The 17,999-nt window shown below is 47.9% G+C and overlaps 1 protein-coding gene across 2 annotated transcripts in view; it reads right to left on the bottom strand.

The window, feature by feature from the left end:
• orc6 (origin recognition complex, subunit 6) overlaps positions 1 to 17,999 on the bottom strand; it is a 35,294-nt gene that overhangs the window by 7,551 nt on the left and 9,744 nt on the right. For both annotated transcript variants that reach the window (XM_038806636.1, XM_038806637.1), the window contains exon 3: positions 6,385 to 6,548. In XM_038806636.1, the coding sequence (XP_038662564.1) occupies positions 6,385 to 6,548 (164 nt within the window). The remainder of the gene's footprint in view (positions 1 to 6,384; positions 6,549 to 17,999) is intronic.

Genomic DNA, 17,999 nt, shown 5'->3' with positions numbered 1-17,999 from the left:
GTGGATACGTTGACTTGAGTAGGGTGATCATTGCTCGGCACAACATCGAGGGCCGAAGGGCCTATTCTGTGCTGTACTGTTCTATGTTCTATAATTGATGAAAGTTAAACCTTTCCTTTGTGCCTGCAGAACTGCACACCTTCCCCATGTCTTGTTGGATTTGGGTATTGTAGCAAGTGTCTCCGCAATTGTGGCTGTACTTGGGAACCGTCAGCTTTGAACTGTAAAGATCACTTGCCATCACGTCTATCCTGGAGTAGCTTATTGATGCTGTACAGGTTTTGGGCTTGTCCAGCAGATCTTTCTGGAATTCTTCCACAGGAGTGAATACAATCACCAACTTAACAATTCTGTCTGTTAACTCTGCCACTGAAAATCACAGTACATACCAGTTTCTCTGCATGTGCTGACAGAATGGTCTACGAATTTTGTAAGCTGTTGTCGAAATGATATGAATTTGTTGGTGAATTTTAACTAGACTCTGAACCAGTCTTCCGATAGTAGTCCATATTTTTGGGTGATGCTTTAGCTCTTCTGTTAATCCTGAGGTGTTCAACCTTTGTAGACCTTCATTCCTAAATGCTAAGCAAATTTTTATGGCTTGCTTCTCTGGTTCAGACATGCCTCAATCAAGAAACCATACCTCTTGAAACTGTTTAAACATTTTGAATTTAAATAGGTCAGCTGCATCCCAATTTAAACAAGGGAATTTTGTGGCTGTTCTGGCAATTCACTTGGATCCTCCTTCTTCCAGTAGTAGAATGTCATCGCAGCCGCTTTAGACAGCTTTGCTGAAGTTCTGCGCACTAAGATGAGCTATGGTGGGAACACACCATGGAATAATGGCTTCTTAACTTTTTATTCAATTTACTTTCATCAATCCCGAAGCCACCCTTTATAACTGCAAAGTCTTTGGCCCGATGTTTAAGAACAAAGAAAATTATAGCACAGGAACAGGCCCTTCGGCCCTCCCAGCCTACCCCGATCCAGATCCTTTATCTAAACCTGTCTCCTATTTTCCAAGGTCTACTTCCCTCTGTTCCCGCCCGTTCATATACCTGTCTAGATGCCTCTTAAATGATGCTATCGTGCCCGCCTCTACCACCTCCGCTGGTAAAGCGTTCCAGGCACCCACCACAATGGTTATTTTTTATTTAAACTCTCCCTTGCTTGTTATTGATTCTGCCAACACCCTGGTCGCATACCTTTTCCAGCTGAGCGAACCCGAGCTGCTGGTCCTCTCAATGCACTGTCCCACTCACGGAGCTGACAGGCTATTCACCTTTTTTATTATAAATTTAGAGTACCCAATTATGTTTTTCCAATTAAGGGGCAATTTAGCGTGGCCAATCCACATAACCTGCACATCTTTAGGTTGTTGGAGGCAAGACTCATGCAGACACAGGAGAATGTGCAAACTCCACAGTGACCCAGGGCCAGGATCGAACCCGGGTCCTCAGTGCCACAGGCAGCAGTGCTAACCACTGCGCCACCATACATTCATCTTTTTACATGAAGTTCAGAGCTCAGTTCAGCCTAACTGACGCAGCTCTTTTGCATTTGACAAATAGTCTTGCAATCACCTGCTTTCATGTGAAGTAGTCCTTGAAACTACACTACATCTTAATTTCAGAGTTTACCACTGGAGTTTTTACAGGTGTATACGTAGCTCTTTTACACTTACCAAGCAGTTTTGCATTGAATTGCATTTTGTGACAGCACTGTCCTTTGGCTTAAGAATAGAATTTCTGGGTTAGGAAGACTTCTTGCTTCCAGCACTTGAACTGCTGCATTTTCCACCTTTCTTACTACTGTCAGACTTGCCACCAGGTACAAGAACACCAGTTTTCTAAACAGATCCTGCACTGGTCTTTTTGGGTCTCTCTGTTGCAGGGGTCTGTTTCCTGACAGTATCTGAAAACAGACAACCACTCTTTGCTTTCACAACACAAATGCTGTTTTTGGTCCCACAAACAATGTTCTTGTTGTTGTGTTACATGTAACAACACCACCTTGTGTGTGTGGAGGTTGAGCAGTCTCCTTGGTGATGGTCTCTTCCGCTGGACACGTGGTAGAAGCCTTTCCAGAAGTGTCAACCTTCAGTCGCTTAGCGTCTCTCAAGCCCTGTTCATTTCTTTCTTTTTCCTTTCTCAGATTCTGCCCCTTGGGGGAAGTACTCTTGCAATGCAGACCATTTTTCCAGAAATCGGTTTAGTGCTCTTTCCAAGGGCAACCATCGCGTGCAGAAATGTTTGAGTATTCTGTGATTTTCTAGATTGCACACTGCATTTCCTTGAACTCTTTGTGGCACTTGTTAGACTTCTCAAGGTAGTACAACTGACTTGCCCCTTTTTCTGCAGCCAGAAGAAGGAGGCATGGACATCCAAGAATGAAAATTTCTGGGTTTTCTTCATGAAAGGAAGCGACACAATTGTGTACTTCTTATCACCACTGCTGCATTGCCTGCAGAAAAGCATATCACGTTTATCCAAGGAATGTTGTTTTCCAAACTTCTGAACATTGTCCAGAAGTTGGAAAATATTTTTGCTGCTTGACCTCTCTTTTGTTGTTGCCATTTCAAGTAGCATACTTTCCACTGTTCACATCTGCGTCAAAGAACCGAACAATGATAGGACAGAATTGTTCCTTTGCATCACGGTTAGAACTCCCATCGGTTGATATGGAGAACGGGGTTTGCCTGATTTTCTCAAGGATGTCATCTTTCATCTCTTGGCCTAGAGTCTTGGCAATTGGTATTGTCTTGTCCAATGTGAAGCAAACTTAGAAGCAATCGAACTGTCAGGAAACCTCACTTTCACAAGATCAGTTGAATAATTGGCAGGAGAAAACGTCACATTGTGCTCAATCAGGAATGTGTCATCAACGTTTCTGCTCTTGGGTGCTTTTCGAAACATGCGCCACAGCATGAAGTTTCTTGAATTGCATACGAACCTGTATGTAATTTGCTCCTCTGAGAGCGGTGCTGAGGTTCGATGAGCCGATGTTACATCGCAGTGTATTCATCCTTTCTCGATTGTGCAATAAAGCACCATCTTGATGTACAGTCCTTCTTGAAAGTCTGTTTTCTAGATTTAGCACCAGATAATGAAGTCATGATCACTACTCAATTTTGATTTGATTTATTGTCACATGTACTGAAGTACAGTGGAAAGTATTTTTCTGAGGCCAAAGGAACGTTCAAAGCACGCACATAGTAGACAAAAAGAATAATCGACAGAGTACATTGACAAATGGAACATCGACAAACAGTGACTGGTTGCAGTGCGGAACAAGGGGCCAAACAAAGCATATTCATGAGCAAGAGCAGCTTAGGGTGTTGTAAATAGTGTTCTTATAGAGAAACAGATCAGTCCGAGGGAGAGTCGTTGAGGAGTAGCTGCAGGGAAGAAGAAGATGTCTGGATCTTCAGACATCTGGATCTTCGGCCTGATGGAGGGGTCTGGAAGAGGGCAAAGCCTGGGTGGGAGGGATCTCTGACAATGCTGTCTGCCTTCCTGAGGCAGCGGGAGGTGGATGCAGAATCAATGGGAGATTGGCAAGCTTGTGTGATGCGTTGGGCTGAGTTCACCGCACTGCAGTTTCTTGCGGTCTTGGGCCGAGCAGCTGTCATACCAAGCTGTGATGCAGCCGGATAGGATGCTCTCTATGGCACATCTGTAGACGTTTGTGAGAGTCGATGCAGACATGCCAAATTTCTTTAGCTTCTGTAGGAAGTAGAGACGTTGTTGGGCTTTCTTAACTGTTGCAGCAACGCGAGTGGACCAGGACAGACTGTTGTGATTGTGACCCCCCCCCCAGGAACTTGAAGCTATCAACCAGCTCTACTTTGGAGCCATTGATATAGACAGGGTGGTGGTGTCGTGCTGCGCTTCCTGATGTCAATGATCAGTTCCTTGGTCTTCCCGACATCTAGAGAGGAGGTTGCTTTTGGTAAACCATGCAACCAAGTGGTGTGTCTCCCTTCTGTAGTCTGATACGTCGTTGTTTGAGATATGACCCACAACAGTCATATAATCCGCAAACGTAAAGATTGAATTGGAGTCTGTGTATAGGGAGTACAGTAGAGACGGAGCACAAATCCTTGCGGCGCCCCGGTGCTGAGGACTATTGTGGAGGAGGTGCTGTAACCTATCCTGATAGATTGCGGTCTATTGGTGAGGAAGTCAAGGATCCAGTTGCACAGGGAGGGGTCAAGTCCAAGTTTGGTTATTAGTCTCGTCCGGATAATGGTGTTGAAGGCGGAGCGTAGTCTATGAACAGCAGTCTCACATAGGTATCCTTGTTGTCCTGGTGTTGATTGTAGGGCCAGGGAGATAGCATCTGCTGTGGACCGGTTGCGGCGATAGGCAAACAGCAATGGATCAAGACTGTCTGGAAGGCTGGCATTGATCTGTCTCATGACGAGCCACTCAAAGCATTTCATGATAACAGACATCAGGGCCACCGGTCGCTAGTCGTTGCAGCAAGCTACCTTGTTCTTCTTTGGTACTGGTATTATGGTTTTCTTCTTGAAGGAGGTGGGGACCTCGGAGCGGAGAAGTGAGGTGTTGAAGATGTCTGCAAATACACTTGCCAGCTGGTCTGCGCAGGCTCTGAGTGCTCACCCAGGGACTCCGTCGGGGCCTGTCGCTTTCCGCGGGTTCACTTTCAAGAATCCAGCTCTTAACTCTGAGGCTGTAATAGTGGGTATGGGTGTGTCCAGCGCTGTTGGGGCAGATGGCACTGATGTATTGGCACTCTCCTCAAAAATGTATTTCATCTATTCCCAGGACAAAGTCAAACCTTCAGTCTTGGTATGAGGGTATCATGATGTAACAATTAAGTATAATTTAGCTTTGGCTCCTGTGCCTATGTAAACAATATTAAACAACAGTTTCCCATGTGAAATGAGTAAATAATCTCCATTATTTTATCCACCCTAACAGCAAGTCCAACTACTTTTTTTTAAATAAACATTTTATTGAGGTATATTTTGGTATCACAACAACAACACAATAAACAATGTACATGAAATTATAAACATAGTGCAAAAGTCGTCTCCCTCCCTTACAGGTCCCACCTTTATTAACCCCCTACTCTAAGCTAAACTAACTGTTAGGTTAGTTTAGTTAGTTAGTTTAGAAGGGTTAACTAAGCTAACCTTTCTGCTGACGATTCATTTTCTGCGAAGAAGTTGACCAACGGTTGCCACCTCCGGGCGAACCCCAACAGTGACCCTCTCAAGGCGAACTTGATTTACTCTAAACAGAGAAAGCTAGCCATGTCCGATAGCCATGTCTCCGACTTCGGGGGCTTTGAGTCCCTCCAAGCTAATAGTATCCGTCTCCGGGCTACCACGGAAGCAAAGGCCAGAACGTCTACCTCTTTCTCCTCCTGGATTCCCGGGTCTTCCGACACCCTGAAAATCGTCACCTCTGGACTCAGCACCACCCTTGTTTTTAACACTGTGGACATGACATCTGCAAACCCCTGCCAAAATCCCCTAAGCTTCGGACATGCCCAGAACATGTGGACATGGTTCGCTGGTCCTCCCGCACATTTTGCACACCTGTCTTCCACCCCAAAGAATCTGCTCATCCGGGCCACTGTCATGTGAGCCCAGTGAACGACCTTAAATTGTATCAGGCTGAGGCTGGCACATGTTGCTGACGCGTTGACTCTACTCAACGCGTCCGCCCAGAGACCATCCTCTATCTCTTCTCCCAGCTCCTCCTCCCATTTGTGCTTCAGCTCCTCGGTCTGGGTCTCCTCTGACCCCATAAGTTCCTTGCAAATGTCCGAGACGCTCCGTTCTCCTACCCACCCTCTGGAAGCTACTCTGACCTGAATCCCCCCTTAGCGGTAGGAGCGGGAAGGTTGACACCTATTTACGTAGCAAGTCCCGCACCTGCAGATACCCGAATTTGTTTCCCCTCGCCAACCCAAACTTCTCCTCCAGCGCCCTCATACTCGGAAAGCACCCCTCTATAACATATCCCCCATCCTCTCAATCCCACCTCGCCGCCATATCCGGAACCCCCCCATCCATACTTCCCGGGACAAACCAGTGATTATTACAGATTGGGGACCAGACCGATGCTCCCTCTGCTCCCACATGTCTCCTCCATTGCCCTCAGACTCTCAGGGCCGCCATCACCACGGGGCTGGTGGAGAAGTCCAACTACTTTTACACCCCAGATAGTGTTGCGTATTTTCGCCACAGAAAATAAGTCAGCAGAGAGATCTCAGCAAGAAATGATCCACCATAAAGTGACTGGTAAGTAGGTATTGCTTTAAGATTGAAATATCTATATGAAGGAAAAGACCAATACCCAGCTGGTTTCAGAAAATTGTGCAAATTAATTGAAAAAGGAAACTTTTTACCTCTGCAGAATGTTGACTGATGCATCTACAGCCTCTGTGCAGCCATATTGAACTGCCAGGTCTCGAATTCCTAGCTGAGAATGCAAACCAAGGATACTCTCCATGGCTTTCAAATGGCTCTGGTAAACCTTCTTGTGCAATCCAGATAGTCTTCGAACAAGCTCCTTTAAAACAAAGTCAAAATTTAAATGACCAAACATCACCTTCACAACCAGAGGGAAAAAAAAGAAAAAAGATCTACATTTATGAAGCACCTTTTAGTACCACCAGACATCTCAAAGCTGTTTTACAGCCAATGAAGTGCTTTGAAGTGTAGACATTGATGCAATGTAGGAAAGCCGGCAACTAATTTGATGACCATAATCTTTTTTTGCAATGCTGACTGAGGGATAAATAGCGGCCAGGACATCAGGATAACATTCCTTGCACTTCTTAGAAATAGTGCCACGGATCTTTAATATCTTTAATAGCAGGTAGATCTGAAAGACAGCAGCTCTGTACTGCACTGGAGTGTCAGCCTTGACTTTTGCGCTCAAGCACTGCAAAGGACTTGAACCCAGAACTTGTTTTTTGTCTTTGAATTACAATCTGGATACTCTAAATTATAAAAAAGAAATTAGCGACCAATGCTACTTTTGTCGAATTTGGTGAGTAGACCACATAGAGCACTATGTGGTCTACTCACCAAATTCGACAAAAGTAGCATTGGTCGCTAATTTTTAAAAAATAATTTAGAGTATCCAATTATGTTTATTTTCCAATTAAGGGACAATTTGGTGTGGCCAATCCACCTAACCTGCACATCTTTGGGTTCTGGGGGTGAAACCCATGCAGACATGGGGAGAATGTGCAAACTCCACATGGACAGTGACCCAGGGCCCCCGGGATTCGAACCCTGGTCCTCAGCGCCGCAGTCCCAGTGCTATCCACTGCGCCACATGCCACCCTATTTGTCGCTAATTTAATAAAATTAATTAGTCATGGATTCACCTTAATATCCATGTTTTAAAGTCCAATTTGATCTCATAGCACTATTCAAAGAGGAGCACAGGAGTTATCCTGATATGGCCAGCCACTATTTGCCCCTCAACTAACACTGAAAATAGATGATCTGGTCATTTATTTCACTGATGTTTTTATAAATTTAGAGTACCTAATTCCTTTTTTCCAATTAAGGGGCAATTTAGCGTGGCCAATCCACCTACTCTGCACATCTTTGGGTTGTGGGAAGCAAAATTCACGCAAACACGGGGAGAATGTGCAAATTCCACACGGACAGTGATCCAGAGCCGGGATCGAACCTGGGACCGTGGCGCTGTGAGGTAGCAGTGCTAACCACTGTGCCACAGTGCTGCCACTATTTCACTGATGTTTGTGGGAGCTTATTATGCCCAAATTAGTTGTTTGTGGGAGCTTATTATGCCCAAATTAGTTGTTGGGTTTCCAATATTACAACAGTCATTATACTTCAAAAGTACCTTTATTAATTGCAGAGTATTTTGGGATGTCCTAACGTTATGACAGTGCAATATAAATGCAGGCCATTATTTAGTCTCAGGGAGAGGCCCGCTAGCTAGATGGCTAGCATGTGATTCAGAATAACACCAACAGCATTGATAATAACAGCAGGTAATAAGGAAGGCAAATGGAATTTTGGCCGTTACAAGCTAAAGGAATAGAGTATAAAAATAGGGAAGTGTTACTGCAACTGTACAAGGCATTGGTGAGACTTCACCTAGTGTATGGTGTGCAGTTTTGGCCCCGTTATTTGAGGAGGGATGCAGTTGCATTAAAGGCAATTCAGAGGAGGTTCATTAGAAATGAAGCAGTCTAGGCCTAAACTCTCTTGCGTTTAAAAGAATGAGAGGTCGAATTGAGGTATACAAGATGGTAAAGGGTACTGACAAAGACGTAGAGCGGATGTTGCCTCTTGTGGGGCAATCTAGAACGAGAAGTCATAGTTTTAGGATAAGAGGTAGCAGATTTAAAACAGAGATGAGGAGAGATTACTTCTTTCAAAGGGTCATGAATCCTTGCCCCCAAGTGCGGTGGATGCTGAGACACTGAGTAAATTTGACAAAATAGATGGATTTTTAAATTAGTAATGGGTTGAAGGGTTACAGAGAACAGGAAGGGAAGTGGAGTTGAGGCTGAGAGTGGATCAGCCATGATCGTATTGAATGGCTGAGTGGACGAGAAGGGGTGAATTGCTTACTCCTGCTCCTAGTTCTTAAGAAAAGTGAAAATTGACTTCCGGTGGCGGCCATGGAGGAGTAGGTCGCACATTTGATATCTCCCGCCTGTGACGGACTTTTGCCCCCCCCCCCCCCCCCCCCCGGTTTTTTCTGGATTTTATGGGATAAATCGGTGAAGAGTAAGATAGTAAGGAGAAATCCCCCTCTGGTGTATGGAGAATTGGACCAGAAGTGGCCGTGTGAGAAGCCAAAGTTCTATAAGGAAGACGCGAACGTAGCTGGTAACGTGGGAAAGCATGGCGGAGAAGCAGGGCCGCGGGGAGATGACACAGTGGTTGACAGAGCTGCTGGTGAAGTTTTTCGAAGATTGCTTTGCCAAGCTGAAGAAGGACAGGCTGGACCTGATTAAGGCTTCGATTGATCAAGTTGTGAAGATTCAAGAGACCCACAGGAGAGCGACCAAGGTGGTGGAGAAAACGGTGTCCGAGCACGAGGAGTACATAACCGTGCGGGAAACCAAGGTGGAGATGATAACGACTGCCAGAAAAGAATGCAGGAGAAGCTGGAGGACCTGGAGAACAGGTCCAAGAGGCAGAATCTTAGAATTGTCTGCCTCCCTGAAGGCAGTGAGGGATCGGATGCGAGGACTTATGTGACGGACATGCTGGAGAAGCTGTTGGGGGCTGAGGCGTTCCCACGGCCCCTGGAAGTGGATAGAGTGCACAGAGCACTCGCAAAGAAGCCCCGAGTGAACGAGCCGCCGAGGGCCATGGTGGTACGCTTTCACCGTTTCCTGGACAAGGAACACGGTCTGCGGTGGGCCAAGAAGGAACGGAGCAGCAAATGGGAGAACTGTGAGCTGCGCAGGTCTGCAGTACCACAGCGTTGTTTTTTTTTAAAGTTTTTAAGCCCAGGACCTGGGCGCGGATCTGGCCAAGAGGCAAGCTGGGTTTAATCGGGCAAAAACGGCCCTCTTTAAGAAGGGGGTGAAGTTTGGGATGCTGTACCCAGCCCGCCTGTGGGTCACACATGAGGAACGGGACTTCCACTTTGAAACACCGGACGAAGTATGGACTTTTATTAAAGAAAAGAGGCTGGAGGCGAATTAAAAGACACTGAAGCCTTGGAGGAGTACTGTGGCGGCGATTTGTTGTGCTGGGTTGTATAAATATAAGTAGTGTTATGTGTAATAAGGGGCTGTTTGGATGGCTAAAGGTAACTTTGTCTTGCAGGGAGCTGGTTAGAGGGGGGGATGGGCTTTGGGGTTGGTTCTGCTTTTTGGGTGATTATTTTTCTAAAGTGGCTGTTTCTTCACTGTTTTTTCTGATGTTTGTTTACTGGGGAATGTGATGCTTTTAAAATGTTTATCCATGTGGGGAGGATGTGTCCAGGGCGGGTGCTATCAAGTCAGCATGGGTCAGCAGCTGGAGCTTGACTTGGGGGGTTGGGTTTGTAGTGTTGTTGCGAGGGGGGGGGGGGGGGGGGGGGGGGGGGAGAGAGCTGCTTTGCTGACAGGGGAGGAACTGTTACTAGGGGACAAATGGGAGGTTGGGAACGGCGACTGCCCGGGGGGGGGGGGGGGTGCTGGAAGCCCACCGACTAGGCTGATTACTTGGAACGTCAGAGGCTGAATGGGCCGGTCAAGAGGGCTCGCGTGTTTGCGCATTTGAGGGGGCTGAAGGCAGACGTGGCAATGCTACAAGAGACACACCTAAAGGTTACAGACCAGACGAGATTGAGAAAGGGTTAGCTAAGTGTTCCACTCAGGGCTGGACTCAAAGACCTGGGGGGGGCGGTTAGCGATCTTGATCAGCAAACGAGTGGCATTCGAGGCAGGGAGAATCGTGTCAGACAAGGGGGTGTAGGTACACAATGGTGAGTGGGAAGCTGGAGAGGGTCCAGGTGGTACTCGTGAACATACGTGCACCGAATTGGGATGATGGAATTTATGAGGCGGGTTTTAGATAACATCCCAGACTTAGAGTCACATAACCTGATCATGGGAGGAGACTTTAACACAGTAATTGACCCGGAATTGGACCGGTCAAAATCCAGGACAGGGAGGAGGCCGGCTGCGGCAAAGGAATTGAAGGGGATTATGGAACAGATGGGGGGAGTAGACCCATGGAGGTTTTCACGGCCAAGGAGTTATCCTTTTTCTCACATGTCCACAAGGTATACTCTCGCATCAACTTTTTCGTCCTGAGCAGGGCGCTAATACCGGAGGTGGTGGATACCGAATACTCGGCAATCGCAGTGTCGGATCATGCCCCGCTTTGGGTGGATCTACGGGTTAGTGTGGAGAGAGGGTAATGCCCGCTGTGCAGACTGGATGTGGGGTTGCTAGCGGACTAAGCAATCTGTGGGTGGGTTAACAAGTCCATCCAGAACTACCTGCAGAGGGCAGCAGAGCAGAGCTACTGATCAGCTGTTCTGGGGAAATTTGCATACGTGCAGTGCGGTCAGCCTAAGTTGAAGGTGAACCTGCGAAGAAGACCCAAGGAGTTTGAGTAAAGGCAAGCAACCAGCAGAGGGCAGCAGAGCAGAGCTACTGATCAGCTGTTCTGGGGAAATTTGCATACGTGCAGTGCGGTCAGCCTAAGTTGAAGGTGAACCTGCGAAGAAGACCCAAGGAGTTTGAGTAAAGGCAAGCAACCAGCAGAGGGCAGCAGAGCAGAGCTACTGATCAGCTGTTCTGGGGAAATTTGCATACGTGCAGTGCGGTCAGCCTAAGTTGAAGGTGAACCTGCGAAGAAGACCCAAGGAGTTTGAGTAAAGGCAAGCAACCAGCAGAGGGCAGCAGAGCAGAGCTACTGATCAGCTGTTCTGGGGAAATTTGCATACGTGCAGTGCGGTCAGCCTAAGTTGAAGGTGAACCTGCGAAGAAGACCCAAGGAGTTTGAGTAAAGGCAAGCAACCAGCAGAGGGCAGCAGAGCAGAGCTACTGATCAGCTGTTCTGGGGAAATTTGCATACGTGCAGTGCGGTCAGCCTAAGTTGAAGGTGAACCTGCGAAGAAGACCCAAGGAGTTTGAGTAAAGGCAAGCAACCAGCAGAGGGCAGCAGAGCAGAGCTACTGATCAGCTGTTCTGGGGAAATTTGCATACGTGCAGTGCGGTCAGCCTAAGTTGAAGGTGAACCTGCGAAGAAGACCCAAGGAGTTTGAGTAAAGGCAAGCAACCAGCAGAGGGCAGCAGAGCAGAGCTACTGATCAGCTGTTCTGGGGAAATTTGCATACGTGCAGTGCGGTCAGCCTAAGTTGAAGGTGAACCTGCGAAGAAGACCCAAGGAGTTTGAGTAAAGGCAAGCAACCAGCAGAGGGCAGCAGAGCAGAGCTACTGATCAGCTGTTCTGGGGAAATTTGCATACGTGCAGTGCGGTCAGCCTAAGTTGAAGGTGAACCTGCGAAGAAGACCCAAGGAGTTTGAGTAAAGGCAAGCAACCAGCAGAGGGCAGCAGAGCAGAGCTACTGATCAGCTGTTCTGGGGAAATTTGCATACGTGCAGTGCGGTCAGCCTAAGTTGAAGGTGAACCTGCGAAGAAGACCCAAGGAGTTTGAGTAAAGGCAAGCAACCAGCAGAGGGCAGCAGAGCAGAGCTACTGATCAGCTGTTCTGGGGAAATTTGCATACGTGCAGTGCGGTCAGCCTAAGTTGAAGGTGAACCTGCGAAGAAGACCCAAGGAGTTTGAGTAAAGGCAAGCAACCAGCAGAGGGCAGCAGAGCAGAGCTACTGATCAGCTGTTCTGGGGAAATTTGCATACGTGCAGTGCGGTCAGCCTAAGTTGAAGGTGAACCTGCGAAGAAGACCCAAGGAGTTTGAGTAAAGGCAAGCAACCAGCAGAGGGCAGCAGAGCAGAGCTACTGATCAGCTGTTCTGGGGAAATTTGCATACGTGCAGTGCGGTCAGCCTAAGTTGAAGGTGAACCTGCGAAGAAGACCCAAGGAGTTTGAGTAAAGGCAAGCAACCAGCAGAGGGCAGCAGAGCAGAGCTACTGATCAGCTGTTCTGGGGAAATTTGCATACGTGCAGTGCGGTCAGCCTAAGTTGAAGGTGGTTTGTGGAGGGGCTGTTGGCAAGTGACAGTTAAACCCGAAACACTTTGTGAGTGTTTCCCACCCTACCTCCTCCTCTAACCAACCCCCCCACCCCACGGTGGTTGGGAAGCGGGAGCAGGGGCCTGTCGTGAAGGTGAGTGAGTGCCTTTAAATTTGCTTACCTTTCAGCGGGATCAGGGTTTGAGGTAATATCAGGTAAGCTCTTCCTTTCTTTTTCTTTTTCTTGTTTTTTTTTAATCTAGAGGGGATGTCAGGGAAGGCAGTACAATGCTCCTCCTGCAGAATGTTTGAGGTGAGGGACGCCGTCAGTGTCCCTGCTGATTTCATCTGTGGGAAGTGCACCCAACTCCAGCTCCTCAAAAACCGTGTTAGGGACCTGGAGCTTGAGCTGGATGAACTTCGGATCATTCGGGAGGCAGAGGGGGTCATAGATAGGAGCTTCAGGGAAGTAGTTACACCAAAGACTGGAGATAGATGGGTAACTGTAAGAGGGACTGGGAAGAAGCAGTCAGTGCAGGGACCCCCTGCGGTCGTTCCCCTGAGTAACAAGTATACCGTTTTGGATACTTGTGGGGGGGACGACTTACCAGGGGTAAGCCATGGGGTACGGGCCTCTGGCACGGAGTCTGTCCCTGTTGCTCAGAAGGGAAGGGGGGAAAGGAGTAGAACATTAGTAATTGGGGACTCAATAGTCAGGGGCACAGATAGGAGATTTTGTGGGAGCGAGAGAGACTCACGTTTGGTATGTTGCCTCCCAGGTGCAAGGGTACGTGATGTCTCGGATCGTGTTTTACGGGTCCTTAAGGGGGAGGGGGAGCAGCCCCAAGTCGTAGTCCACATTGGCACTAACGACATAGGTAGGAAAGGGGACAAGGATGTCAGGCAGGCCTTTAGGGAGCTAGGATGGAAGCTCAGAGCGAGAACAAACAGAGTTGTTATCTCTGGGTTGTTGCCCGTGCCACGTGATAGTGAGATGAGGAATAGGGAGAGAGAGCAATTAAACACGTGGCTACAGGGATGGTGCAGGCGGGAGGGATTCAGATTTCTGGATAACTGGGGCTCTTTCTGGGGAAGGTGGGACCTCTATAGACAGGATGGTCTACATCTGAACCTGAGGGGCACCAATATCCTGGGGGGGAGATTTGTTAGTACTCTTTGGGGGGGTTTAAACTAATTCAGCAGGGGCATGGGAACCTGGATTGTAGTTTTGGGGTGCGAGAGATTGAGAGTAGAGAGGTCAGGAGCACAGTTTTGACTTCGCAGGAGGGCGGCAGTGTTCAGGTCTGTGGTTTGAAGTGTGTCTATTTCAATGCCAGGAGTATACGAAATAAGGTAGGGGAACTGGCAGCATGGGTTGGTACCTGGGACTTCGATGTTGTGGCCATTTCAGAGACATGGATAGAGCAGGGACAGGAATGGTTGTTGCAGGTTCCGGGGTTTAGGTGCTTTAGTAAGGTCAGAGAAGGGGGCAAAAGAGGGGGAGGTGTGGCGCTGCTAGTCAAGGACAGTATTACGGTGGTAGAAAGGATGCAAGATGGGGACTCTTCTTCCGAGGTAGTATGGGCTGAGGCTAGAAACAGGAAAGGAGAGGTCACCCTGCTGGGAGTTTTCTATAGGCCACCTAATAGTTCTAGAGATGTAGAGGAAAGGATGGCGAAGATGATTCTGGAAAAGAGCGAAAGTAACAGGGTAGTTGTTATGGGAGACTTTAACTTTCCTAATATTGACTGGAAAAGATATAGTTCGAGTACATTGGATGGGTCGTTCTTTGTACAATGTGTGCAGGAGGGTTTTCTGACACAATATGTTGACAGGCCAACAAGAGGTGAGGCCACTTTGGATTTGGTTTTGGGTAATGAACCAGGCCAGGTGTTAGATCTGGAGGTAGGTGAACACTTTGGAGACAGTGACCACAATTCGGTGACCTTTACGTTAGTGATGGAAAGGGATAAGTATACCCCGCAGAGCAAGAGTTATAGCTGGGGGAAGGGCAATTATGATGGCATTAGACATGACTTAGGATGTGTTGGTTGGAGAAGTAGGCTGCAAGGGTTGGGCACACTGGATATGTGGAGCTTGTTCAAGGAACAGCTATTGCATGTTCTTGATAAGTACGTACCAGTCAGGCAGGGAGGAAGGGGTCGAGCGAGGGAACCGTGGTTTACCAAAGAAGTGGAATCTCTTGTTAAGAGGAAGAAGGAGGCCTATGTGAAGATGAGGCGTGAAGTTTCAGTTGGGGCGCTTGATAGTTACAAGGAAGCGAGGAAGGATCTAAAGAGAGAGCTGAGACGAGCAAGGAGGGGACATGAGAAGTCTTTGGCAGGTAGGATCAAGGAAAACCCAAAAGCTTTCTATAGGTATGTCAGGAATAAAAGAATGACTAGGGTAAGAGTAGGGCCAGTCAAGGACAGTGGTGGGAAGTTGTGTGTGGAGGCTGAGGAGATAAGCGAGATACTAAATGAATACTTTTCGTCAGTATTCACTCAAGAAAAAGATAATATTGTGGAGGAGAATGCTGAGACCCAGGCTATTAGAATAGATGGCATTGAGGTGCGTAGGGAAGAAGTGTTGGCAATTCTGGACAAGGTGAAAATAGATAAGTCCCCGGGGCCGGATGGGATTTATCCTAGGATTCTCTGGGAAGCCAGGGAAGAGATTGCTGAGCCTTTGGCTTTGATTTTTAGGTCATCATTGGCTACAGGAATAGTGCCAGAAGACTGGAGGATAGCAAATGTGGTCCCTTTGTTCAAGAAGGGGAGTAGAGATAACCCCGGTAACTATAGGCCGGTGAGCCTAACGTCTGTGGTGGGTAAAGTCTTGGAGAGGATTATAAAAGATACGATTTATAATCATCTAGATAGGAATAATATGATTAGGGATAGTCAGCATGGTTTTGTGAAGGGTAGGTCATGCCTCACAAACCTTATCGAGTTCTTTGAGAAGGTGACTGAACAGGTAGACGAGGGTAGAGCAGTTGATGTGGTGTATATGGATTTCAGTAAAGCGTTTGATAAGGTTCCCCACGGTCGGCTATTGCAGAAAATACGGAGGCTGGGGATTGAGGGTGATTTAGAGATGTGGATCAGAAATTGGCTAGTTGAAAGAAGACAGAGAGTGGTAGTTGATGGGAAATGTTCAGAATGGAGTTCAGTTACGAGTGGCGTACCACAAGGATCTGTTCTGGGGCCGTTGCTGTTTGTCATTTTTATAAATGACCTAGAGGAGGGCGCAGAAGGATGGGTGAGTAAATTTGCAGACGACACTAAAGTCGGTGGAGTTGTAGACAGTGCGGAAGGATGTTGCAGGTTACAGAGGGACATAGATAAGCTGCAGAGCTGGGCTGAGAGGTGGCAAATGGAGTTTAATGTGGAGAAGTGTGAGGTGATTCACTTTGGAAAGAATAACAGGAATGCGGAATATTTGGCTAATGGTAAAATTCTTGGTAGTGTGGATGAGCAGAGGGATCTCGGTGTCCATGTACATAGATCCCTGAAAGTTGCCACCCAGGTTGATAGGGTTGTGAAGAAGGCCTATGGTGTGTTGGCCTTTATTGGTAGAGGGATTGAGTTCCGGAGCCATGAGGTCATGATGCAGCTGTACCAAACTCTGGTACGGCCGCATTTGGAGTATTGCGTACAGTTCTGGTCGCCTCATTATAGGAAGGACGTGGAAGCTTTGGAACGGGTGCAGAGGAGATTTACCAGGATGTTGCCTGGTATGGAGGGAAAATCTTATGAGGAAAGGCTGATGGACTTGAGGTTGTTTTCGTTAGAGAGAAGAAGGTTAAGAGGTGACTTAATAGAGGCATACAAAATGATCAGAGGGTTAGATAGGGTGGACAGCGAGAGCCTTCTCCCGCGGATGGAGGTGGCTAGCACGAGGGGACATAGCCTTAAATTGAGGGGTAATAGATATAGGACAGAGGTCAGAGGTGGGTTTTTTACGCAAAGAGTGGTGAGGCCGTGGAATGCCCTACCTGCAACAGTAGTGAACTCGCCAACATTGAGGGCATTTAAAAATTTATTGGATAAGCATATGGATGATAAGGGCATAGTGTAGGTTAGATGGCCTTTAGTCTTTTTTTTCCATGTCGGTGCAACATCGAGGGCCGAAGGGCCTGTACTGCGCTGTATCGTTCTATGTTCTATGTACCTGGAAACATCTGATACGGGTGAGACCTCCACAACAAGGGTTTGGGAAGCTCTGAAGGCAGTGGTCAGAGGGGAATTAATCTCGATACGGGCCCACAGAGAAAAGGCGGAACGGGCTGAGAGGGATAGGTTAGTGGAGGAGATTCTCCAGATGGACAGGAGATACTCAGAGGCTACTGTGGGAGAAGCGGAGGTTACAGGCGGAGTTTGGGCTATTGACCACAGGGAAAGCGGTGGAACAGTTGAGGAAGGTAAGGGGGGCGATTTATGAGTACGGGGAAAAGGCAAGCAGAATGTTGGCGCACCAGCTCAGGAAAAGGGAGGCGGCCAGGGAGATAGATAAAGTAAAGAGTAGAGGCGGGAATACTGTCCTGGACCCAGCGGGGGTGAATGAGATGTTTAAGGATTTCTATCGTAAATTATATGAGTTGGAACCCCTGGCTGGGGTGGAGGGGATGAGGCAGTTTTTGGATCAGTTGATGTTCCCGAGGGTAGTTGAGGATCTGGTGGAAGGGCTGGGAGCCCCAATTGAGATTGAGGAAATAATCAAGGGGCTGGAGGGCATGCCGTCAGGCAAGGCCCCGGGAATCTATAAGAAGTTTTCAGAGATATTGAGCCCACTGCTGGTGAGGACATGTAATGAAGCAAGAGAGAAGGGAGTCCTCCCCCCAACAATGTCGCAGGCCTCGATTTCATTGATCCTGAAACAGGAGAAGGATCCGGAGCAATGCGGGTCATACATGCCGATTTCTCTACTGAATGTGGACGCCAAACTGCTGGCTAAGATACTGGCCACAAGGATAGAGGACTGTGTGCCGGGGTGAAAAGGGAAGACCAGACCTGATTTGTAAAGGGCAGGCAACTCAAGGCCAATGTTCGAAGGCTTTTAAATGTTATTATGATGCCCTCAGAAGGAGGAGAGGAGGTGGAGGTGGTGGTTATGATGGATGCGGAGAACGCTTTTGATCAGGTGGAGTGGGATTACCTGTGGGAGGTGCTGGGAAGGTTTGGGTTTGGTGAGGGCTTTATTTTATTGACTGGGTGCGGTTGCTCTGTCAGGCACCAGTAGCAAGTGTGCGTACGAACTGGCTGAGGCCGGGGTGCCTTAAACTACACCGAGGGACGAGGCATGGGTGCCCTCTCTCCCCGCTACTGTTTGCTCTGGCCATAGAGCCATTGGCCATGGCGTTAAGAGCCTCTAGGAACTGGAAAGG

Source organism: Scyliorhinus canicula, chromosome 9 (genome assembly GCF_902713615.1).
Source record: "Scyliorhinus canicula chromosome 9, sScyCan1.1, whole genome shotgun sequence".
Classification (NCBI taxonomy): domain Eukaryota; kingdom Metazoa; phylum Chordata; class Chondrichthyes; order Carcharhiniformes; family Scyliorhinidae; genus Scyliorhinus; species Scyliorhinus canicula.
Note: the sequence above shows the minus strand (reverse complement) of the source record. Positions and strands in the feature narration are given on the sequence as shown.